At 54.9% G+C, this 24,339-nt stretch overlaps 1 protein-coding gene across 1 annotated transcript in view; it reads left to right on the top strand.

The window, feature by feature from the left end:
• The window catches only part of LOC137375547 (soluble guanylate cyclase 88E-like), a 425,917-nt gene that overhangs the window by 41,034 nt on the left and 360,544 nt on the right, over positions 1 to 24,339 (top strand). Inside the window, exons 3-4 of the mRNA XM_068042889.1 lie at positions 22,250 to 22,389; positions 23,832 to 23,966. Coding sequence (XP_067898990.1) covers positions 22,250 to 22,389; positions 23,832 to 23,966 — 275 coding nt within the window. The remainder of the gene's footprint in view (positions 1 to 22,249; positions 22,390 to 23,831; positions 23,967 to 24,339) is intronic.

Below are 24,339 nucleotides of genomic sequence, written 5' to 3'. Positions count from 1 at the left end.
TCGGATAAAGGGACAGGCGGAGGGACGGTCTTGGATAACGGGTCAGGGGGAGGGACGTTCTCGGATAAAGGGACAGGGAGAGGGACGGTCACGGATAACGGGACAGGGAGAGGGACGTTCTCGGATAAAGGTAAAGGGAGAGGGACGGTCTTGGATAAAGGGACAGGGAGAGGGACGGTCTTGGATAAAGGGATAGGGGGGGGACGGTCTTGGATAAAGGGACAGTTAGAGGGACAGTCTTGGATAAAGGGACAGGGAGAGGGACGGTCTTGGATAAAGGGACAGTTAGAGGGACGGTCTTGGATGAAGGGACAGGGAGAGGGACGGTCTTGGATAAAGGGACAGGGAGAGGAACGGTAGTGGATAAAGGTACAGGGAGAGGGACAATAGTGGATAAAGGGACAGGGAGAGGGAAGGTCTTGGATCAAGGGACAGGGAGAGGGACGGTCTTGGATTAAGGGACTGGGGGAGGGACGGTCTTGGATTAAGGGACAGGGAGATGGACGGTCTTGGATTAAGGGACAGGGGGAGGGACGGTCTTGGATAAAGGGGCAGGGCGAGGAACGTTCGTGGATAAAGGAACAGGGAGAGGGATGGTGGTGGATAAAGGGACAGGGAGAGGGACGGTCTTGGATTAAGGGGTTGGGAAAGGAACGGTCGTGGATAAAGGGACAGGGGGAGAGACGGTCTTGGATTAAGGGACAGGGAGAGGGACGGTCTTGGATTAAGGGACAGGGAGAGGAATGGTGGTGGATAAAGGGAGGGGGGAGGGACGGTCTTGGATAAAGGGCCAGGGAGAGGGACGGTCTTGGACAAAGGGACAGGGAGAGGGACGGTCTTGGATAAAGGGGCAGGGCGAGGAACGTTCGTGGATAAAGGAACAGGGAGAGGGATGGTGGTGGATAAAGGGACAGGGACAGGGACGGTAGTGGATAAAGGGACAGGGAGAGGGACGGTCGTGGATAAAGGGAGGGGGGAGGGACGGTCTTGGATAAAGGGCCAGGGAGAGGGACGGTCTTGGACAAAGGGACAGGGAGAGGGACGGTCTTGGATAAAGGGACAGGGAGAGGGACGGTAGTGGATAAAGGGACAGAGAAAGGGACGGTCTTGGAGAAAGGGACAGGGAGAGGGATGGTGGTGGATAAAGGGACAGGGAGAGGGATGGTGGTGGATAAAGGGACAGGGAGAGGGATGGTGGTGGATAAAGGGACAGGGAGAGGGACAGTAGTGAATAAAGGGGCAGGGAGAGGGACGCTCTTGGATAAAGGGGCAGGGAGAGGGACGCTCTTGGATAAAGGGACAGGGAGAGGGACGGTAGTGGATAAAGGGACAGGGAGAGGGACGGTAGTGAATAAAGGGGCAGGGAGAGGGACGGTAGTGAATAAAAGGGCAGGGACAGGGACACTTTTGGATAAAGGGGCAGGGCGAGGAACGGTAGTGGATAAACTGACAGGTAGAGGGACGGTAGTGGATAAAGGGACAGGGAGATGGACGGTAGTGGATAAAGGGACAGGGAGAGGGACGGGTGGATAAAGGGACAGGGGAAGGGACGGTCTTGGATAAAGGGACAGGGGGAGGGACGGTCTTGGATAAAGGGACAGGGGGAGGGACGGTCTTGGATAACGGGACTAGGGGAGGGACGGTAGTGGATAAAGGGACAGGATGTGGCAGGGACGGTCATGGATAAAGGGACATGGGGAGGGACGGTCTTGGATAAAGGGACAGGGAGAGGGACGTTAGTGGAGAAAGGGAGAGGGAGAGGGACGGGAGTGGATAAAGGGATAGGGAGAGAGACATTAGTGGATAAAGGGACAAGGAGAGGGACGGTAGTGGAGAAAGGGATAGGGGGAGGGACGGTTGTGAATAAAGGGACAGGGAGAGGGACGGTAGTGAATAAAGGGGCAGGGGGAGGAACGGTCTTGGATAAAGGGACAGGGAGAGGGACGGTAGTGGATAAAGGGACAGGGAGAGGGACAACAGTGGATAAAGGGACAGGGAGAGGGACGGTAGTGGATAAAGGGACAGGGAGAGGGACAACAGTGGATAAAGGGACAGGGAGAGGGACAATAGTGGATAAAGGGACAGGGAGAGGGACGGTCTTGGATAAAGGGAGAGGAACGGTCTTGGATAAAGGGACAGGGAGAGGAATGGTAGTGGATAAAGGTACAGGGAGAGGGACAATAGTGGATAAAGGGACAGGGAGAGGGACGGTAGTGAATAAAGGGGCAGGGAGAGGGACGGTTTTGGATAAAAGGACAGGAAGAGGGACAATAGTGGATAAAGGGACAGGGAGAGGGACGGTAGTGAATAAAGGGGCAGGGAGAGGGACGGTAGTGGATAAAGGGACAGGGAGAGGGACGGTAGTGAATAAAGGGACAGGGAGGGGGACGGTCTTGGATAAAGGGACAGGGAGAGGAATGGTAGTGGATAAAGGTACAGGGAGAGGGACAATAGTGGATAAAGGGACAGGGAGAGGGATGGTAGTGAATAAAGGGGCAGGGAGAGGGACGGTCTTGAATAAAGGGACAGGGAGAGGGACGGTCTTGGATAAAGGGTCAGGGAGAGGGACGGTCTTGGATAAAGCTACTGGGAGAGGGACGGTCTTGGATAAAGGGACAGGGAGAGGGACGGTAGTGGATAAAGGGGCAGGGAGAGGGACGGTAGTGGATAAAGGGACAGGGAGAGGGACGTTCTCGGATAAAGGGACAGGGAGAGGGACGGTCACGGATAACGGGACAGGGAGAGGGACGTTCTCGGATAAAGGGACAGGGAGAGGGACGGTCTTGGATAAAGGGACAGGGAGAGGGACGGTCTTGGATAACGGGACAGGGAGAGGGACGGTCTCGGATAAAGGGACAGGGAGAGGGACAGTCTTGGATAACGGGACAGGGAGAGGGACGGTCTCGGATAAAGGGACAGGCGGAGGGACGGTCTTGGATAACGGGTCAGGGGGAGGGACGTTCTCGGATAAAGGGACAGGGAGAGGGACGGTCACGGATAACGGGACAGGGAGAGGGACGTTCTCGGATAAAGGTAAAGGGAGAGGGACGGTCTTGGATAAAGGGACAGGGAGAGGGACGGTCTTGGATAAAGGGATAGGGGGGGGACGGTCTTGGATAAAGGGACAGTTAGAGGGACAGTCTTGGATAAAGGGACAGGGAGAGGGACGGTCTTGGATAAAGGGACAGTTAGAGGGACGGTCTTGGATGAAGGGACAGGGAGAGGGACGGTCTTGGATAAAGGGACAGGGAGAGGAACGGTAGTGGATAAAGGTACAGGGAGAGGGACAATAGTGGATAAAGGGACAGGGAGAGGGAAGGTCTTGGATCAAGGGACAGGGAGAGGGACGGTCTTGGATTAAGGGACTGGGGGAGGGACGGTCTTGGATTAAGGGACAGGGAGATGGACGGTCTTGGATTAAGGGACAGGGGGAGGGACGGTCTTGGATAAAGGGGCAGGGCGAGGAACGTTCGTGGATAAAGGAACAGGGAGAGGGATGGTGGTGGATAAAGGGACAGGGAGAGGGACGGTCTTGGATTAAGGGGTTGGGAAAGGAACGGTCGTGGATAAAGGGACAGGGGGAGAGACGGTCTTGGATTAAGGGACAGGGAGAGGGACGGTCTTGGATTAAGGGACAGGGAGAGGAATGGTGGTGGATAAAGGGAGGGGGGAGGGACGGTCTTGGATAAAGGGCCAGGGAGAGGGACGGTCTTGGACAAAGGGACAGGGAGAGGGACGGTCTTGGATAAAGGGGCAGGGCGAGGAACGTTCGTGGATAAAGGAACAGGGAGAGGGATGGTGGTGGATAAAGGGACAGGGACAGGGACGGTAGTGGATAAAGGGACAGGGAGAGGGACGGTCGTGGATAAAGGGAGGGGGGAGGGACGGTCTTGGATAAAGGGCCAGGGAGAGGGACGGTCTTGGACAAAGGGACAGGGAGAGGGACGGTCTTGGATAAAGGGACAGGGAGAGGGATGGTGGTGGATAAAGGGACAGGGAGAGGGATGGTGGTGGATAAAGGGACAGGGAGAGGGACAGTAGTGAATAAAGGGGCAGGGAGAGGGACGCTCTTGGATAAAGGGGCAGGGAGAGGGACGCTCTTGGATAAAGGGACAGGGAGAGGGACGGTAGTGGATAAAGGGACAGGGAGAGGGACGGTAGTGAATAAAGGGGCAGGGAGAGGGACGGTAGTGAATAAAAGGGCAGGGACAGGGACACTTTTGGATAAAGGGGCAGGGCGAGGAACGGTAGTGGATAAACTGACAGGTAGAGGGACGGTAGTGGATAAAGGGACAGGGAGATGGACGGTAGTGGATAAAGGGACAGGGAGAGGGACGGGTGGATAAAGGGACAGGGGAAGGGACGGTCTTGGATAAAGGGACAGGGGGAGGGACGGTCTTGGATAAAGGGACAGGGGGAGGGACGGTCTTGGATAACGGGACTAGGGGAGGGACGGTAGTGGATAAAGGGACAGGGGGAGGGACGGTCTTGGATAAAGGGACAGGGAGAGGGACGTTAGTGGAGAAAGGGACAGGGAGAGGGACGGGAGTGGATAAAGGGATAGGGAGAGAGACATTAGTGGATAAAGGGACAAGGAGAGGGACGGTAGTGGAGAAAGGGATAGGGGGAGGGACGGTAGTGAATAAAGGGGCAGGGGGAGGAACGGTCTTGGATAAAGGGACAGGGGGAGGGACGGTCTTGGATAACGGGACTAGGGGAGGGACGGTAGTGGATAAAGGGACAGGGGGAGGGACGGTCTTGGATAAAGGGACAGGGAGAGGGACGTTAGTGGAGAAAGGGACAGGGAGAGGGACGGGAGTGGATAAAGGGATAGGGAGAGAGACATTAGTGGATAAAGGGACAAGGAGAGGGACGGTAGTGGAGAAAGGGATAGGGGGAGGGACGGTAGTGAATAAAGGGGCAGGGGGAGGAACGGTCTTGGATAAAGGGACAGGGAGAGGGACGGTCTTGGATAAAGGGCCAGGGAGAGGGGCGGTCTTGGATAAAGGGCCAGGGAGAGGGACGGTCTTGGATAAAGGGACAGGGTGAGGGACGGTCTTGGATAAATGGACAGGGAGAGGGACGGTAGTGGATAAAGGGACAGGATATGGCAGGGACGGTCATGGATAAAGGGACAGGGGGAGGGACGGTCTTGGATAAAGGGACAGGGGGAGGGACGGTCTTGGATAACGGGACTAGGGGAGGGACGGTAGTGGATAAAGGGACAGGATGTGGCAGGGACGGTCTTGGATAAAGGTACAGGGAGAGGGACGGTGGTGGATAAAGGGACAGGAAGAGGGACGGTAGTGAATAAAGGAGCAGGGAGAGGGACGGTAGTGAATAAAAGGGCAGGAGAGGGACGGTAGTGAATAAAGGGGCAGGGAGAGGGACGGTTTTGGATAAAGGGACAGGAAGAGGGACGGTAGTGAATAAAGGGGCAGGGAGAGGGACGGTAGTGAATAAAAGAGCAGGAGAGGGACGGTAGTGAATAAAAGGGCAGGAGAGGGACGGTATTGAATAAAGGGACAGGGAGAGGGACGGTAGTGAATAAAGGGACAGGGAGAGGTACGGTCTTGGATAAAGGGACAGGGAGAGGAATGGTAGTGGATAAAGGTACAGGGAGAGGGACAATAGTGGATAAAGGGACAGGGAGAGGGACGGTAGTGAATAAAGGGGCAGGGAGAGGGACGGTCTTGAATAAAGGGACAGGGAGAGGGACGGTCTTGAATAAAGGGACAGGGAGAGGGACGGTCTTGGATAAAGCTACTGGGAGAGGGACGGTCTTGAATAAAGGGACAGGGAGAGGGACGGTCTTGGATAAAGCTACTGGGAGAGGGACGGTCTTGGATAAAGGGACAGGGAGAGGGACGGTCTCGGATAAAGGGACAGGGAGAGGGACGGTCTTGGATAACGGGACAGGGAGAGGGACGGTCTTTGATAAAGGGACAGGGAGCGGGACGGTCTTGGATAACGGGACAGGGAGAGGGACGGTCTTGGATAAAGGGACAGGGAGAGGGACGGTCTTGGATAACGGGACAGGGAGAGGGACGGTAGTGGATAATGGGACAGGGAGAGGGACGGTCTTGGATAAAGGGACAGGGAGAGGGACGGTCTTGTATAACGGGTCAGGGGGAGGGACGGTAGTGGATAATGGGACAGGGAGAGGGACGGTCTTGGAGAAAGGGACAGGGAGAGGGACGGTATTGGATAAAGGGACAGGGTGAGGGACGGGAGTGGATAAAGGGACAGGAAGAGGGACGGTAGTGGAGAAAGGGACAGGGGGAGGGACGGTAGTGAATAAAGGGACGGGGAGAGGGACGGTAGTGAAGAAAGGGGCAGGGGGAGGGACGGTAGTGAAGAAAGGGGCAGGGGGAGGGACGGTAGTGAATAAAGGGGCAGGGAGAGGGACGCTCTTGGATAATGGGACAGGGGGTGGGAAGGTAGTGGATAACGGGACAGGGGGGGGACGGTCTTGGATAAAGGGACAGGGGGTGGGACGGTCTTGGATAAAGGGACAGGGGGAGGGACGGTAGTGAATAAAGGGACGGGGAGAGGGACGGTAGTGAAGAAAGGGGCAGGGGGAGGGACGGTAGTGAATAAAGGGGCAGGGAGAGGGACGGTCTTGGATAAAGGGACAGGGGGAGGGACGGTCTTGGATAAAGGGACAGGGGGTGGGACGGTAGTGGATAAAGGGGCAGGGAGAGGGACGCTCTTGGATAACGGGACAGGGGGGGGACGGTCTTGGATAAAGGGACAGGGAGAGGGACGGTCTTGGATAAAGGGACAGGGGGAGGGACGGTCTTGGATAAAGGGACAGGGGGTGGGACGGTAGTGGATAAAGGGGCAGGGAGAGGGACGGTCTTGGATAAAGGGACAGGGAGAGGGACCGTCTTGGATAAAGGGACAGGGGGTGGGACGGTAGTGGATAAAGGTAAAGGGAGAGGGACGGTCTTGGATAAAGGGACAGGGAGAGGGACGGTCTTGGATAAAGGGATAGGGGGGGGACGGTCTTGGATAAAGGGACAGTTAGAGGGACAGTCTTGGATAAAGGGACAGGGAGAGGGACGGTCTTGGATAAAGGGACAGTTAGAGGGACGGTCTTGGATGAAGGGACAGGGAGAGGGACGGTCTTGGATAAAGGGACAGGGAGAGGAACGGTAGTGGATAAAGGTACAGGGAGAGGGACAATAGTGGATAAAGGGACAGGGAGAGGGAAGGTCTTGGATCAAGGGACAGGGAGAGGGACGGTCTTGGATTAAGGGACTGGGGGAGGGACGGTCTTGGATTAAGGGACAGGGAGATGGACGGTCTTGGATTAAGGGACAGGGGGAGGGACGGTCTTGGATAAAGGGGCAGGGCGAGGAACGTTCGTGGATAAAGGAACAGGGAGAGGGATGGTGGTGGATAAAGGGACAGGGAGAGGGACGGTCTTGGATTAAGGGGTTGGGAAAGGAACGGTCGTGGATAAAGGGACAGGGGGAGAGACGGTCTTGGATTAAGGGACAGGGAGAGGGACGGTCTTGGATTAAGGGACAGGGAGAGGAATGGTGGTGGATAAAGGGAGGGGGGAGGGACGGTCTTGGATAAAGGGCCAGGGAGAGGGACGGTCTTGGACAAAGGGACAGGGAGAGGGACGGTCTTGGATAAAGGGGAAGGGCGAGGAACGTTCGTGGATAAAGGAACAGGGAGAGGGATGGTGGTGGATAAAGGGACAGGGACAGGGACGGTAGTGGATAAAGGGACAGGGAGAGGGACGGTCGTGGATAAAGGGAGGGGGGAGGGACGGTCTTGGATAAAGGGCCAGGGAGAGGGACGGTCTTGGACAAAGGGACAGGGAGAGGGACGGTCTTGGATAAAGGGACAGGGAGAGGGACGGTAGTGGATAAAGGGACAGAGAAAGGGACGGTCTTGGAGAAAGGGACAGGGAGAGGGATGGTGGTGGATAAAGGGACAGGGAGAGGGATGGTGGTGGATAAAGGGACAGGGAGAGGGATGGTGGTGGATAAAGGGACAGGGAGAGGGACAGTAGTGAATAAAGGGGCAGGGAGAGGGACGCTCTTGGATAAAGGGGCAGGGAGAGGGACGCTCTTGGATAAAGGGACAGGGAGAGGGACGGTAGTGGATAAAGGGACAGGGAGAGGGACGGTAGTGAATAAAGGGGCAGGGAGAGGGACGGTAGTGAATAAAAGGGCAGGGACAGGGACACTTTTGGATAAAGGGGCAGGGCGAGGAACGGTAGTGGATAAACTGACAGGTAGAGGGACGGTAGTGGATAAAGGGACAGGGAGATGGACGGTAGTGGATAAAGGGACAGGGAGAGGGACGGGTGGATAAAGGGACAGGGGAAGGGACGGTCTTGGATAAAGGGACAGGGGGAGGGACGGTCTTGGATAAAGGGACAGGGGGAGGGACGGTCTTGGATAACGGGACTAGGGGAGGGACGGTAGTGGATAAAGGGACAGGATGTGGCAGGGACGGTCATGGATAAAGGGACATGGGGAGGGACGGTCTTGGATAAAGGGACAGGGAGAGGGACGTTAGTGGAGAAAGGGACAGGGAGAGGGACGGGAGTGGATAAAGGGATAGGGAGAGAGACATTAGTGGATAAAGGGACAAGGAGAGGGACGGTAGTGGAGAAAGGGATAGGGGGAGGGACGGTAGTGGATAAAGGGACAGGGAGAGGGACGGGTGGATAAAGGGACAGGGGAAGGGACGGTCTTGGATAAAGGGACAGGGGGAGGGACGGTCTTGGATAAAGGGACAGGGGGAGGGACGGTCTTGGATAACGGGACTAGGGGAGGGACGGTAGTGGATAAAGGGACAGGGGGAGGGACGGTCTTGGATAAAGGGACAGGGAGAGGGACGTTAGTGGAGAAAGGGACAGGGAGAGGGACGGGAGTGGATAAAGGGATAGGGAGAGAGACATTAGTGGATAAAGGGACAAGGAGAGGGACGGTAGTGGAGAAAGGGATAGGGGGAGGGACGGTAGTGAATAAAGGGGCAGGGGGAGGAACGGTCTTGGATAAAGGGACAGGGGGAGGGACGGTCTTGGATAACGGGACTAGGGGAGGGACGGTAGTGGATAAAGGGACAGGGGGAGGGACGGTCTTGGATAAAGGGACAGGGAGAGGGACGTTAGTGGAGAAAGGGACAGGGAGAGGGACGGGAGTGGATAAAGGGATAGGGAGAGAGACATTAGTGGATAAAGGGACAAGGAGAGGGACGGTAGTGGAGAAAGGGATAGGGGGAGGGACGGTAGTGAATAAAGGGGCAGGGGGAGGAACGGTCTTGGATAAAGGGACAGGGAGAGGGACGGTCTTGGATAAAGGGCCAGGGAGAGGGGCGGTCTTGGATAAAGGGCCAGGGAGAGGGACGGTCTTGGATAAAGGGACAGGGTGAGGGACGGTCTTGGATAAATGGACAGGGAGAGGGACGGTAGTGGATAAAGGGACAGGATATGGCAGGGACGGTCATGGATAAAGGGACAGGGGGAGGGACGGTCTTGGATAAAGGGACAGGGGGAGGGACGGTCTTGGATAACGGGACTAGGGGAGGGACGGTAGTGGATAAAGGGACAGGATGTGGCAGGGACGGTCTTGGATAAAGGTACAGGGAGAGGGACGGTGGTGGATAAAGGGACAGGAAGAGGGACGGTAGTGAATAAAGGAGCAGGGAGAGGGACGGTAGTGAATAAAAGGGCAGGAGAGGGACGGTAGTGAATAAAGGGGCAGGGAGAGGGACGGTTTTGGATAAAGGGACAGGAAGAGGGACGGTAGTGAATAAAGGGGCAGGGAGAGGGACGGTAGTGAATAAAAGAGCAGGAGAGGGACGGTAGTGAATAAAAGGGCAGGAGAGGGACGGTATTGAATAAAGGGACAGGGAGAGGGACGGTAGTGAATAAAGGGACAGGGAGAGGTACGGTCTTGGATAAAGGGACAGGGAGAGGAATGGTAGTGGATAAAGGTACAGGGAGAGGGACAATAGTGGATAAAGGGACAGGGAGAGGGACGGTAGTGAATAAAGGGGCAGGGAGAGGGACGGTCTTGAATAAAGGGACAGGGAGAGGGACGGTCTTGAATAAAGGGACAGGGAGAGGGACGGTCTTGGATAAAGCTACTGGGAGAGGGACGGTCTTGAATAAAGGGACAGGGAGAGGGACGGTCTTGGATAAAGCTACTGGGAGAGGGACGGTCTTGGATAAAGGGACAGGGAGAGGGACGGTCTCGGATAAAGGGACAGGGAGAGGGACGGTCTTGGATAACGGGACAGGGAGAGGGACGGTCTTTGATAAAGGGACAGGGAGCGGGACGGTCTTGGATAACGGGACAGGGAGAGGGACGGTCTTGGATAAAGGGACAGGGAGAGGGACGGTCTTGGATAACGGGACAGGGAGAGGGACGGTAGTGGATAATGGGACAGGGAGAGGGACGGTCTTGGATAAAGGGACAGGGAGAGGGACGGTCTTGTATAACGGGTCAGGGGGAGGGACGGTAGTGGATAATGGGACAGGGAGAGGGACGGTCTTGGAGAAAGGGACAGGGAGAGGGACGGTATTGGATAAAGGGACAGGGTGAGGGACGGGAGTGGATAAAGGGACAGGAAGAGGGACGGTAGTGGAGAAAGGGACAGGGGGAGGGACGGTAGTGAATAAAGGGACGGGGAGAGGGACGGTAGTGAAGAAAGGGGCAGGGGGAGGGACGGTAGTGAAGAAAGGGGCAGGGGGAGGGACGGTAGTGAATAAAGGGGCAGGGAGAGGGACGCTCTTGGATAATGGGACAGGGGGTGGGAAGGTAGTGGATAACGGGACAGGGGGGGGACGGTCTTGGATAAAGGGACAGGGGGTGGGACGGTCTTGGATAAAGGGACAGGGGGAGGGACGGTAGTGAATAAAGGGACGGGGAGAGGGACGGTAGTGAAGAAAGGGGCAGGGGGAGGGACGGTAGTGAATAAAGGGGCAGGGAGAGGGACGGTCTTGGATAAAGGGACAGGGGGAGGGACGGTCTTGGATAAAGGGACAGGGGGTGGGACGGTAGTGGATAAAGGGGCAGGGAGAGGGACGCTCTTGGATAACGGGACAGGGGGGGGACGGTCTTGGATAAAGGGACAGGGAGAGGGACGGTCTTGGATAAAGGGACAGGGGGAGGGACGGTCTTGGATAAAGGGACAGGGGGTGGGACGGTAGTGGATAAAGGGGCAGGGAGAGGGACGGTCTTGGATAAAGGGACAGGGAGAGGGACCGTCTTGGATAAAGGGACAGGGGGTGGGACGGTAGTGGATAAAGGTAAAGGGAGAGGGACGGTCTTGGATAAAGGGACAGGGAGAGGGACGGTCTTGGATAAAGGGATAGGGGGGGGACGGTCTTGGATAAAGGGACAGTTAGAGGGACAGTCTTGGATAAAGGGACAGGGAGAGGGACGGTCTTGGATAAAGGGACAGTTAGAGGGACGGTCTTGGATGAAGGGACAGGGAGAGGGACGGTCTTGGATAAAGGGACAGGGAGAGGAACGGTAGTGGATAAAGGTACAGGGAGAGGGACAATAGTGGATAAAGGGACAGGGAGAGGGAAGGTCTTGGATCAAGGGACAGGGAGAGGGACGGTCTTGGATTAAGGGACTGGGGGAGGGACGGTCTTGGATTAAGGGACAGGGAGATGGACGGTCTTGGATTAAGGGACAGGGGGAGGGACGGTCTTGGATAAAGGGGCAGGGCGAGGAACGTTCGTGGATAAAGGAACAGGGAGAGGGATGGTGGTGGATAAAGGGACAGGGAGAGGGACGGTCTTGGATTAAGGGGTTGGGAAAGGAACGGTCGTGGATAAAGGGACAGGGGGAGAGACGGTCTTGGATTAAGGGACAGGGAGAGGGACGGTCTTGGATTAAGGGACAGGGAGAGGAATGGTGGTGGATAAAGGGAGGGGGGAGGGACGGTCTTGGATAAAGGGCCAGGGAGAGGGACGGTCTTGGACAAAGGGACAGGGAGAGGGACGGTCTTGGATAAAGGGGAAGGGCGAGGAACGTTCGTGGATAAAGGAACAGGGAGAGGGATGGTGGTGGATAAAGGGACAGGGACAGGGACGGTAGTGGATAAAGGGACAGGGAGAGGGACGGTCGTGGATAAAGGGAGGGGGGAGGGACGGTCTTGGATAAAGGGCCAGGGAGAGGGACGGTCTTGGACAAAGGGACAGGGAGAGGGACGGTCTTGGATAAAGGGACAGGGAGAGGGACGGTAGTGGATAAAGGGACAGAGAAAGGGACGGTCTTGGAGAAAGGGACAGGGAGAGGGATGGTGGTGGATAAAGGGACAGGGAGAGGGATGGTGGTGGATAAAGGGACAGGGAGAGGGATGGTGGTGGATAAAGGGACAGGGAGAGGGACAGTAGTGAATAAAGGGGCAGGTTGAGGGACGCTCTTGGATAAAGGGGCAGGGAGAGGGACGCTCTTGGATAAAGGGACAGGGAGAGGGACGGTAGTGGATAAAGGGACAGGGAGAGGGACGGTAGTGAATAAAGGGGCAGGGAGAGGGACGGTAGTGAATAAAAGGGCAGGGACAGGGACACTTTTGGATAAAGGGGCAGGGCGAGGAACGGTAGTGGATAAACTGACAGGTAGAGGGACGGTAGTGGATAAAGGGACAGGGAGATGGACGGTAGTGGATAAAGGGACAGGGAGAGGGACGGGTGGATAAAGGGACAGGGGAAGGGACGGTCTTGGATAAAGGGACAGGGGGAGGGACGGTCTTGGATAAAGGGACAGGGGGAGGGACGGTCTTGGATAACGGGACTAGGGGAGGGACGGTAGTGGATAAAGGGACAGGATGTGGCAGGGACGGTCATGGATAAAGGGACATGGGGAGGGACGGTCTTGGATAAAGGGACAGGGAGAGGGACGTTAGTGGAGAAAGGGACAGGGAGAGGGACGGGAGTGGATAAAGGGATAGGGAGAGAGACATTAGTGGATAAAGGGACAAGGAGAGGGACGGTAGTGGAGAAAGGGATAGGGGGAGGGACGGTTGTGAATAAAGGGACAGGGAGAGGGACGGTAGTGAATAAAGGGGCAGGGGGAGGAACGGTCTTGGATAAAGGGACAGGGAGAGGGACGGTAGTGGATAAAGGGACAGGGAGAGGGACAACAGTGGATAAAGGGACAGGGAGAGGGACGGTAGTGGATAAAGGGACAGGGAGAGGGACAACAGTGGATAAAGGGACAGGGAGAGGGACAATAGTGGATAAAGGGACAGGGAGAGGGACGGTCTTGGATAAAGGGAGAGGAACGGTCTTGGATAAAGGGACAGGGAGAGGAATGGTAGTGGATAAAGGTACAGGGAGAGGGACAATAGTGGATAAAGGGACAGGGAGAGGGACGGTAGTGAATAAAGGGGCAGGGAGAGGGACGGTTTTGGATAAAAGGACAGGAAGAGGGACAATAGTGGATAAAGGGACAGGGAGAGGGACGGTAGTGAATAAAGGGGCAGGGAGAGGGACGGTAGTGGATAAAGGGACAGGGAGAGGGACGGTAGTGAATAAAGGGACAGGGAGGGGGACGGTCTTGGATAAAGGGACAGGGAGAGGAATGGTAGTGGATAAAGGTACAGGGAGAGGGACAATAGTGGATAAAGGGACAGGGGGAGGGATGGTAGTGAATAAAGGGGCAGGGAGAGGGACGGTCTTGAATAAAGGGACAGGGAGAGGGACGGTCTTGGATAAAGGGTCAGGGAGAGGGACGGTCTTGGATAAAGCTACTGGGAGAGGGACGGTCTTGGATAAAGGGACAGGGAGAGGGACGGTAGTGGATAAAGGGGCAGGGAGAGGGACGGTAGTGGATAAAGGGACAGGGAGAGGGACGTTCTCGGATAAAGGGACAGGGAGAGGGACGGTCACGGATAACGGGACAGGGAGAGGGACGTTCTCGGATAAAGGGACAGGGAGAGGGACGGTCTTGGATAAAGGGACAGGGAGAGGGACGGTCTTGGATAACGGGACAGGGAGAGGGACGGTCTCGGATAAAGGGACAGGGAGAGGGACAGTCTTGGATAACGGGACAGGGAGAGGGACGGTCTCGGATAAAGGGACAGGCGGAGGGACGGTCTTGGATAACGGGTCAGGGGGAGGGACGTTCTCGGATAAAGGGACAGGGAGAGGGACGGTCACGGATAACGGGACAGGGAGAGGGACGTTCTCGGATAAAGGTAAAGGGAGAGGGACGGTCTTGGATAAAGGGACAGGGAGAGGGACGGTCTTGGATAAAGGGATAGGGGGGGGACGGTCTTGGATAAAGGGACAGTTAGAGGGACAGTCTTGGATAAAGGGACAGGGAGAGGGACGGTCTTGGATAAAGGGACAGTTAGAGGGACGGTCTTGGATGAAGGGACAGGGAGAGGGACGGTCTTGGATAAAGGGACAGGGAGAGGAACGGTAGTGGATAAAGGTACAGGGAGAGGGACAATAGTGGATAAAGGGACAGGGAGAGGGAAGGTCTTGGATCAAGGGACAGGGAGAGGGACGGTCTTGGATTAAGGGACTGGGGGAGGGACGGTCTTGGATTAAGGGACAGGGAGATGGACGGTCTTGGATTAAGGGACAGGGGGAGGGACGGTCTTGGATAAAGGGGCAGGGCGAGGAACGTTCGTGGATAAAGGAACAGGGAGAGGGATGGTGGTGGATAAAGGGACAGGGAGAGGGACGGTCTTGGATTAAGGGGTTGGGAAAGGAACGGTCGTGGATAAAGGGACAGGGGGAGAGACGGTCTTGGATTAAGGGACAGGGAGAGGGACGGTCTTGGATTAAGGGACAGGGAGAGGAATGGTGGTGGATAAAGGGAGGGGGGAGGGACGGTCTTGGATAAAGGGCCAGGGAGAGGGACGGTCTTGGACAAAGGGACAGGGAGAGGGACGGTCTTGGATAAAGGGGCAGGGCGAGGAACGTTCGTGGATAAAGGAACAGGGAGAGGGATGGTGGTGGATAAAGGGACAGGGACAGGGACGGTAGTGGATAAAGGGACAGGGAGAGGGACGGTCGTGGATAAAGGGAGGGGGGAGGGACGGTCTTGGATAAAGGGCCAGGGAGAGGGACGGTCTTGGACAAAGGGACAGGGAGAGGGACGGTCTTGGATAAAGGGACAGGGAGAGGGACGGTAGTGGATAAAGGGACAGAGAAAGGGACGGTCTTGGAGAAAGGGACAGGGAGAGGGATGGTGGTGGATAAAGGGACAGGGAGAGGGATGGTGGTGGATAAAGGGACAGGGAGAGGGATGGTGGTGGATAAAGGGACAGGGAGAGGGACAGTAGTGAATAAAGGGGCAGGGAGAGGGACGCTCTTGGATAAAGGGGCAGGGAGAGGGACGCTCTTGGATAAAGGGACAGGGAGAGGGACGGTAGTGGATAAAGGGACAGGGAGAGGGACGGTAGTGAATAAAGGGGCAGGGAGAGGGACGGTAGTGAATAAAAGGGCAGGGACAGGGACACTTTTGGATAAAGGGGCAGGGCGAGGAACGGTAGTGGATAAACTGACAGGTAGAGGGACGGTAGTGGATAAAGGGACAGGGAGATGGACGGTAGTGGATAAAGGGACAGGGAGAGGGACGGGTGGATAAAGGGACAGGGGAAGGGACGGTCTTGGATAAAGGGACAGGGGGAGGGACGGTCTTGGATAAAGGGACAGGGGGAGGGACGGTCTTGGATAACGGGACTAGGGGAGGGACGGTAGTGGATAAAGGGACAGGGGGAGGGACGGTCTTGGATAAAGGGACAGGGAGAGGGACGTTAGTGGAGAAAGGGACAGGGAGAGGGACGGGAGTGGATAAAGGGATAGGGAGAGAGACATTAGTGGATAAAGGGACAAGGAGAGGGACGGTAGTGGAGAAAGGGATAGGGGGAGGGACGGTAGTGAATAAAGGGGCAGGGGGAGGAACGGTCTTGGATAAAGGGACAGGGAGAGGGACGGTAGTGGATAAAGGGACAGGGAGAGGGACAACAGTGGATAAAGGGACAGGGAGAGGGACGGTAGTGGATAAAGGGAGAGGGAGAGGGACAACAGTGGATAAAGGGACAGGGAGAGGGACAATAGTGGATAAAGGGACAGGGAGAGGGACGGTCTTGGATAAAGGGAGAGGAACGGTCTTGGATAAAGGGACAGGGAGAGGAATGGTAGTGGATAAAGGTACAGGGAGAGGGACAATAGTGGATAAAGGGACAGGGAGAGGGACGGTAGTGAATAAAGGGGCAGGGAGAGGGACGGTTTTGGATAAAAGGACAGGAAGAGGGACGGTAGTGGATAAAGGGACAGGGAGAGGGACAATAGTGGATAAAGGGACAGGGAGAGGGACGGTAGTGAATAAAGGGGCAGGGAGAGGGACGGTAGTGGATAAAGGGACAGGGAGAGGGACGGTAGTGAATAAAGGGACAGGGAGGGGGACGGTCTTGGATAAAGGGACAGGGAGAGGAATGGTAGTGGATAAAGGTACAGGGAGAGGGACAATAGTGGATAAAGGGACAGGGAGAGGGATGGTAGTGAATAAAGGGGCAGGGAGAGGGACGGTCTTGAATAAAGGGACAGGGAGTGGGACGGTCTTGGATAAAGGGTCAGGGAGAGGGACGGTCTTGGATAAAGCTACTGGGTGAGGGACGGTCTTGGATAAAGGGACAGGGAGAGGGATGGTAGTGGATAAAGGGGCAGGGAGAGGGACGGTAGTGGATAAAGGGACAGGGAGAGGGACGTTCTCGGATAAAGGGACAGGGAGAGGGACGGTCACGGATAACGGGACAGGGAGAGGGACGTTCTCGGATAAAGGGACAGGGAGAGGGACGGTCTTGGATAAAGGGACAGGGAGAGGGACGGTCTTGGATAACGGGACAGGGAGAGGGACGGTCTCGGATAAAGGGACAGGGAGAGGGACAGTCTTGGATAACGGGACAGGGAGAGGGACGGTCTCGGATAAAGGGACAGGCGGAGGGACGGTCTTGGATAACGGGTCAGGGGGAGGGACGGTAGTGGATAAAGGGACAGGATGTGGCAGGGGCGGTCATGGATAATGGGACAGGGAGAGGGACGGTAGTGGAGAAAGGAACAGGGGGAGGGACGGTAGTGAAGAAAGGGGACGGGGGAGGGACGGTAGTGAATAAAGGGGCAGGGAGAGGGACGCTCTTGGATAATGGGACAGGGGGTGGGAAGGTAGTGGATAACGGGACAGGGGGGGGACGGTCTTGGATCAAGGGACAGGGAAAGGGACGGTCTTGGATAAAGGGACAGGGGGAGGGATGGTCTTGGATAAAGGGACAGGGGGTGGGACGGTAGTGGATAAAGGTAAAGGGAGAGGGACGGTCTTGGATAAAGGGACAGTTAGAGGGACAGTCTTGGATAAAGGGACAGGGAGAGGGACGGTCTTGGATAAAGGGACAGGTGGAGGGACGGTCTTGGATAAAGGGACAGTGGGAGGGACGGTCTTGGATAAAGGGACAGTTAGAGGGACGGTCTTGGATAAAGGGACAGGGGGAGGGACGGTCTTGGATAAAGGGACAGGGGGAGGGACGGTCTTGGATAAAGGGACAGTTAGAGGGACGGTCTTGGATAAAGGGACAGGGAGAGGGACGGTCTTGGATAAAGGGACAGGGGAAGGGACTGTCTTTGATAAAGGGACAGTTGGAGGGACGGTCTTGGATGAAGGGACAGGGAGAGGGACGGTCTTGGATAAAGGGACAGGGGGAGGGACGGTATTGGATAAAGGGACAGGGGGAGGGACGGTCTTGGATAAAGGGACAGTTAGAGGGACGGTCTTGGATAAAGGGACACGTGGAGGGACGGTCTTGGATAAAGGGACAGGTGGAGGGACGATCTTGGATAAAGGGACAGGGGGAGAACAAAGAACAAAGATAATTCCAGCACAGGAACAGGCCCTTCGGCCCTCCAAGCCTGCGCCGATCCAGACCCTCTCTCTAAACATGTCGCCTATTTTCTCAGGTTCTGTATCTCTTTTCTTCCTGCCCATTCATGTATCTGTCTAGATACATCTTAAAAGACGCCATCGTGCCCGCATCTACCACCTCCGCTGGCAACGCGTTCCAGGCACCCACCACCCTCTGCGTAAAGAACCTTCCACGCATATCCCCCCTAAACTTTTCCCCTTTCACTTTGAACTCATGACCCCTAGTAATTGAATCCCCCACTCTGGGAAAAAGCTTCTTGCTATTCACCCTGTCTATACCTCTCATGATTTTGTACACCTCAATCAGGTCCCCCCTCAACCTCCGTCTTTCTAATGAAAATAATCCTAATCTACTCAACCTCTCTTCATAGCTAGCGTCCTCCATACCAGGCAACATCCTGGTGAACCTCCTCTGCACCCTCTCCAAAGCATCCACATCCTTTTGGTAATGTGGCGACCAGAACTGCACGCAGTATTCCAAATGTGGCCGAACCAAAGTCCTATACAACTGTAACATGACCTGCCAACTCTTGTACTCAATACCCTGTCCGATGAAGGAAAGCATGCCGTATGCCTTCTTGACCACTCTATTTACCTGCGTTGCCACCTTCAGGGAACAGTGGACCTGAACACCCAAATCTCTCTGGACATCAATTTTCCCCAGAACTTTTCCATTTACTGTATAGTTCACTCTTGAATTGGATCTTCCAAAATGCATCACCTCGCATTTGCCCTGATTGAACTCCATCTGCCATTTCTCTGCCCAACTCTCCAGTCTATCTATATTCTGCTGTATTCTCTGACAGTCCCCTTCACTATCTGCTACTCCACCAATCTTAGTGTCGTCTGCAAACTTGCTAATCAGTCCACCTGTACTTTCCTCCAAATCATTTATGTATATCACAAACAACAGTGGTCCCAGCACGGATCCCTGTGGAACACCACTGGTCACACGTCTCCATTTTGAGAAACTCCCTTCTACTGCTACTCTCTGTCTCCTGTTGCCCAGCCAGTTCTTTATCCATCTAGCTAGTACACCTTGGACCCCAAGCGCCTTCACTTTCTCCATCAGCCTGCCATGGGGAACCTTATCAAATGCCTTACTGAAGTCCATGTATATGACATCGACAGCCCTTCCCTCATCAATCAACTTTGTCACTTCCTCAAAGAATTCTATTAAGTTGGTAAGACATGACCTTCCCTGCACAAAACCATGTTGCCTATCACTGATAAGCCCATTTTCTTCCAAATGGGAATAGATCCTATCCCTCAGTATCTTCTCCAGCAGCTTCCCTACCACTGACGTCAGGCTCATCGGTCTATAATTACCTGGATTATCCCTGCTACCCTTCTTAAACAAGGGGACAACATTAGCAATTCTCCAGTCCTCCGGGACCTCACCCGTGTTTAAGGATGCTGCAAAGATATCTGTTAAGGCCCCAGCTATTTCCTCGGGACGGTCTTGGATAAAGGGACAGGGGGAGGGACGGTCTTGGATAAAGGGACGGGGGGAGGGACGGTCTTGGATCAAGGGACAGGGGGAGGGACGGTCTTGGATAAAGGGACGGGGGGAGGGACGGTCTTGGATAAAGGGACAGGGAGAGGGACGGTATTGGATAAAGGGACAAGGGGAGGAACGGTCTTGGAGAAAGGGACAGGGAGAGGGTCGGTCTTGGATAAAGGGACAGGGGGAGGAACGGTCTTGGAGAAAGGGACAGGATGTGGCAGGGATGGTCATGGATAATGGGACGGGGGTGGGACGGTAGTGGATAAAGGGACAGGAAGAGGGACAGTAGTGAATAAAGGTACAGGGAGAGGGACGGTAGTGGATAAGGGGACAGGAAGAGGGACGGTAGTGGATAAAGGGACGGGGAGAGGGACGGTAGTGGATAAAGGGACAGGAAGAGGGACGCTGGTGGAAAAAGGGACAGGGAGAGGGACGGTGGTGGAAAAAGGGGCAGGGGGAGGGACGGTGGTGGAAAAAGGGGCAGGGGGAGGGACGGTAGTGGATAAAGGGAGGGGGAGAGGGACGGTAGTGGATAAAGGGACAGGAAGAGGGACGGTAGTGGAAAAAGGGACAGGGAGAGGGACGGTGGTGGAAAAAGGGACAGGGGGAGGGTCGGTCGTGGATAAAGGGTCATGGAGAGGGACGGTAGAGGAAAAAGGGACAGGGAGAGGGACCGTAGTGTGTAAAGGGACTGGATGGGGCAGGGACGGTCATGGATAAAGGGACAGGTGGAGGGACGGTGGTGGATAACGGGAGGGGGGAGGGATGGTGGTGGATAAAGGGACAGGGGGAGGGACAATAGTGGATAAAGGGACAGGGAGAGGAACAATAGTGGAGAAAGGGACAGGGGGAGGGACAATAGTGGAGAAAGGGACGGTAGTGGAGAAAGGGACGGGGAGAGGGACGGTAGTGGATAACGGGACGGGGCGAGGGACGGTAGGGGAAAAAGGGGCAGGGAGAGGGAGGGTAGTGGATAAAGGGACAGGGGAAGGGTCGGTGGTGGAAAAGGGCACAGGGAGAGGTACAGTAGTGGAAAAAGGGACAGGGAGGGGGACTGTCGTGGAAAAGGGGCGGGGGGAGGGACGGTAGTGGATAAAGGGACAGGGAGGGGGACGATAGTGGATAAAGGGACAGGGAGGGGGACGATAGTGGATAAACGGACAGGGAGAGGGACGGTCGTGGAAAAAGGGGCAGGGGGAGGGACGGTAGTGGATAATGGGACGGGGAGGGGGACGGTAGTGGAAAAAGGGGCAGGGGGAGGGACGGTAGTGGATAAAGGGACAGGGAGGGGGATTGTGGTGGATAAAGGGACAGGGAGAGGGAGGGATAGTACGGGAGAGGGACAGTAGTAGATAGAAGGATGGGGAGGGACAGGAGGTGGGAGGGACAGGAGCGTGGAGGGCAGTTGTGGAGTAAGATGCAGGATGTGGCTCTTTCTGGATTTGTTTTGTCAGCATTCCTTCGTTTTTGCTGATTCAGAGTTGCTTTCTCTCTGCACTCTGATTTGTATTTTCTTCTCCTCGGGGTTGCTTCTCTTTACAATGGTTGGTGTTTTGTTTCCAGTCTGTGTTGGTTTTCACTCCATTCCAGATTTGATTTATCTCTTCATTGTTTAGTTTCACTGCCATCAGTTTCAGGTTGTTGGCCATTCAGAGTTGCCTTTTCTCTCCTTTCAGCATTGGTTTTCTCACCATTCGAAATTCTTAAACCCCTCTCCATTCTGAAACTCCTTTCCCGTCTCTTCCATCCTCACCTCCAACAATAAGTTTCAATGAACTCATGGACCTTGTCACTGAGATTGACACCATCCGATCAGCTGCCTCTGCCTCATCCCCCTACCCCTTCTGCTGTTCCACCAGGCCAAGCATCCTCTAATGCTCTCCCCTGCCCTGTCGCTGACCTCGCAATTCCCTCCACTTTCTCTCATATCCCTCTCGCGCCCTCTCGAGTTCACCTTGTCCATGAGACCCACCTCCTGTTCCCTTGATCCTATTCCCACTAAACTACTGACCATCCAACTTCTCCTCCCCATCCCCACGTTAGCCTATTTTATAAACGGTCTCTTCAAGTACTGTCACTCTCTCCTTTAATCATCATCCCTCTCCTCAAAAAAACCCCTTGATTCTCGGTCCTTGAAATTACCGCCCCCATCTCCAACCTCCCTTTCCTCTCCAAAGTCCTTGAACATAATCTGTTCCCAGCTTTTCCGGAACTCCATGTTTGAATCCATTTAATCAGGTTTCCACTCCTGCCAACAGCTCTTATCAAAGTCACAAAGGACATACTTTGTGACTGTGACAAAGGTAAACATTCCCTCCTCGTTCTTCTCACCCTGTCTTGACCTGTCTGCAGCCTTTGACGCAGTTCACCACACCATCCTCCTCCAACACCTCTCCTCTGTCGTCCAGCTGGGTGGGACTGCTCTCATCTGGTTCCATTCTTATCATCTAATCGTAGCCAGAGAATCACCATCAATGGTTTCCCCTCCTACTCCCTCTGGTATTCCCCAAGGATCTATCCTTGGCCTCCTCCTATTTCACATGCTCCCCCTCAGCAACATTATTCATATTCAGCGATGGCTTTCTCTGTATTCTGTGCTAGGTTTCTATTCCATGGTGAGCTTGTCTCCATGTTGGTTTTTGTCCAGTCAAACTGGTCTTACTCTCCACTCAGGGTTCTTTCGATCTTTATTTTTTGTTTTATTCCCATTCAGTGTTGGTTTACTTATGCTCAGAAATGTTTCTCTCAATATTCACTGTTAATATTATTCCCATTAAGTGTTGTGTTTTCACCCCATGCAGTGATGCCTCTCTCTCCATTTCTCTAGGTTCTGGGCAGACACGTGCGTGACTTTGTGAACGGTTTGGATAATTTACATGAGTACCTGCGTTTCAGCTATCCCAAGGTCCAGCCCCCAACCTTCTTCTGCCAGGAAGAGTCGGCTACAGGAGTCACTCTCCACTACAGGTACCAGCGCTAACACCTCTTAGAAAGCAATACACATGGAAAAAATGGGACAGAAAATGGACCTGTGGGTGGAGGGTCAGGGGTTACTGGTGTAGGAGGATGATGGAGGTGAAGGATCAGGGGTTACTGGTGTAGGAGGATGATGGAGGTGAAGGGTCAGGGGTTACTGGTGTAGGAGGATGATGGAGGTGAAGGATCAGGGGTTACTGGTGTGGGAGGATGATGGAGATGAAGGGTCAGGGGTTACTGGTGTGGGAGGATGATGGAGATGAAGGGTCAGGGGTTACTGGTGTAGGAGGATGATGGAGGTGACAGGTCAGGGGTTACTGGTGTGGGAGGATGATGGAGATGAAGGGTCAGGGGTTACTGGTGTAGGAGGATGATGGAGGTGAAGGATCAGGGGTTACTGGTGTGGGAGGATGATGGAGGTGACAGGTCAGGGGTTACTGGTGTGGGAGGATGATGGAGATGAAGGGTCAGGGGTTACTGGTGTAGGAGGATGATGGAGGTGACAGGTCAGGGGTTACTGGTGTAGGAGGATGATGGAGGTGAAGGTTCAGGGGTTACTGGTGTGGAAGGATGATGGAGGTGAAGGGTCAGGGGTTACTGGTGTAGGAGGATGATGGAGGTGAAGTTTCAGGGGTTACTGGTGTGGGAGGATGATGGAGGTGAAGGGTCAGGGGTTACTGGTGTGGGAGGATGATGGAGGTGACAGGTCAGGGGTTACTGGTGTAGGAGGATGATGGAGGTGAAGGGTCAGGGGTTACTGGTGTAGGAGGATGTTGGAGGTGAAGGGTCAGGGGTTACTGGTGTAGGAGGACGATGGAGGTGAAGGTTCAGGGGTTACTGGTGTAGGAGGATGATGGAGGTGAAGGATCAGGGGTTACTGGTGTGGGAGGATGATGGAGATGAAGGGTCAGGGGTTACTGGTGTAGGAGGATGATGGAGGTGAAGGGTCAGGGGTTACTGGTGTAGGAGGATGATGGAGGTGACAGGTCAGGGGTTACTGGTGTAGGAGGATGATGGAGGTGAAGGGTCAGGGGTCTACTGGTGTAGGAGGATGTTGGAGGTGAAGGGTCAGGGGTTACTGGTGTAGGAGGATGATTGAAGTGAAGGGTCAGGGGTTACTGGTGTAGGAGGATGATGGAGGTGAAGGATCAGGGGTTACTGGTGTAGGAGGATGATGGAGGTGAAGGGTCAGGGGTTACTGGTGTAGGAGGATGATGGAGGTGACAGGTCAGGGGTTACTGGTGTAGGAGTATGATGGAGGTGAAGGGTCAGGGGGTTACTGGTGTAGGAGGATGATGGAGGTGACAGGTCAGGGGTTACTGGTGTGGGAGGATGATGGAGGTGAAGGGTCAGGGGTTACTGGTGTAGGAGGATGATTAGTGAAGGGTCAGGGTTTGATTGATCCTGATTGAGTAATCCTTGTGTGGTGGCAGGAGTAAACGGAAAGGATATCTTCACTACGCCATGGGTCAGCTGCGACAGATGGGCAAACAGTTCTACGACACAGATATTCATGTGGAGGTGCTGTCTGAGCAGTTGGTGGGTGATTACTCACACGTCACCATGAGGTAAGAGACTAGGACGGAAGAGAATGGAAGGCAAGTGTCAACATCAGCACACACATGCTGGCAAAAACAGGCAGAATGATCCCAAACATCAGAGCAAACATGGCAAAGTCAGTGTAACCTTCAATGAAATTAAAACTCAGTCCAAGAGCAAGCCCTGTCCCTGGGATCCTGGGATCCTGGGATCTCAGTTTATATGGACAGAGGGTGATGGGGAATTGGGTCCTGATTCAAACCCAGCAGCTGTTCATTTGTATTGAAGTCAGTGGCTGGTAAGTCGGACGAATTCACCATCCTCACGGCCTCATTACACCAGATCTAAATAATTGATAGAAGTGGAGCATGCATGGTTTAATATTGTGGGAGAGTGATAGTA

Source organism: Heterodontus francisci, chromosome 12 (assembly GCF_036365525.1).
Source record: "Heterodontus francisci isolate sHetFra1 chromosome 12, sHetFra1.hap1, whole genome shotgun sequence".
NCBI classification, from domain to species: Eukaryota; Metazoa; Chordata; class Chondrichthyes; order Heterodontiformes; family Heterodontidae; genus Heterodontus; species Heterodontus francisci.
The sequence above is the reverse complement of the archived record's forward strand: the minus strand, read 5'-3'. Positions and strand labels throughout refer to the sequence as shown.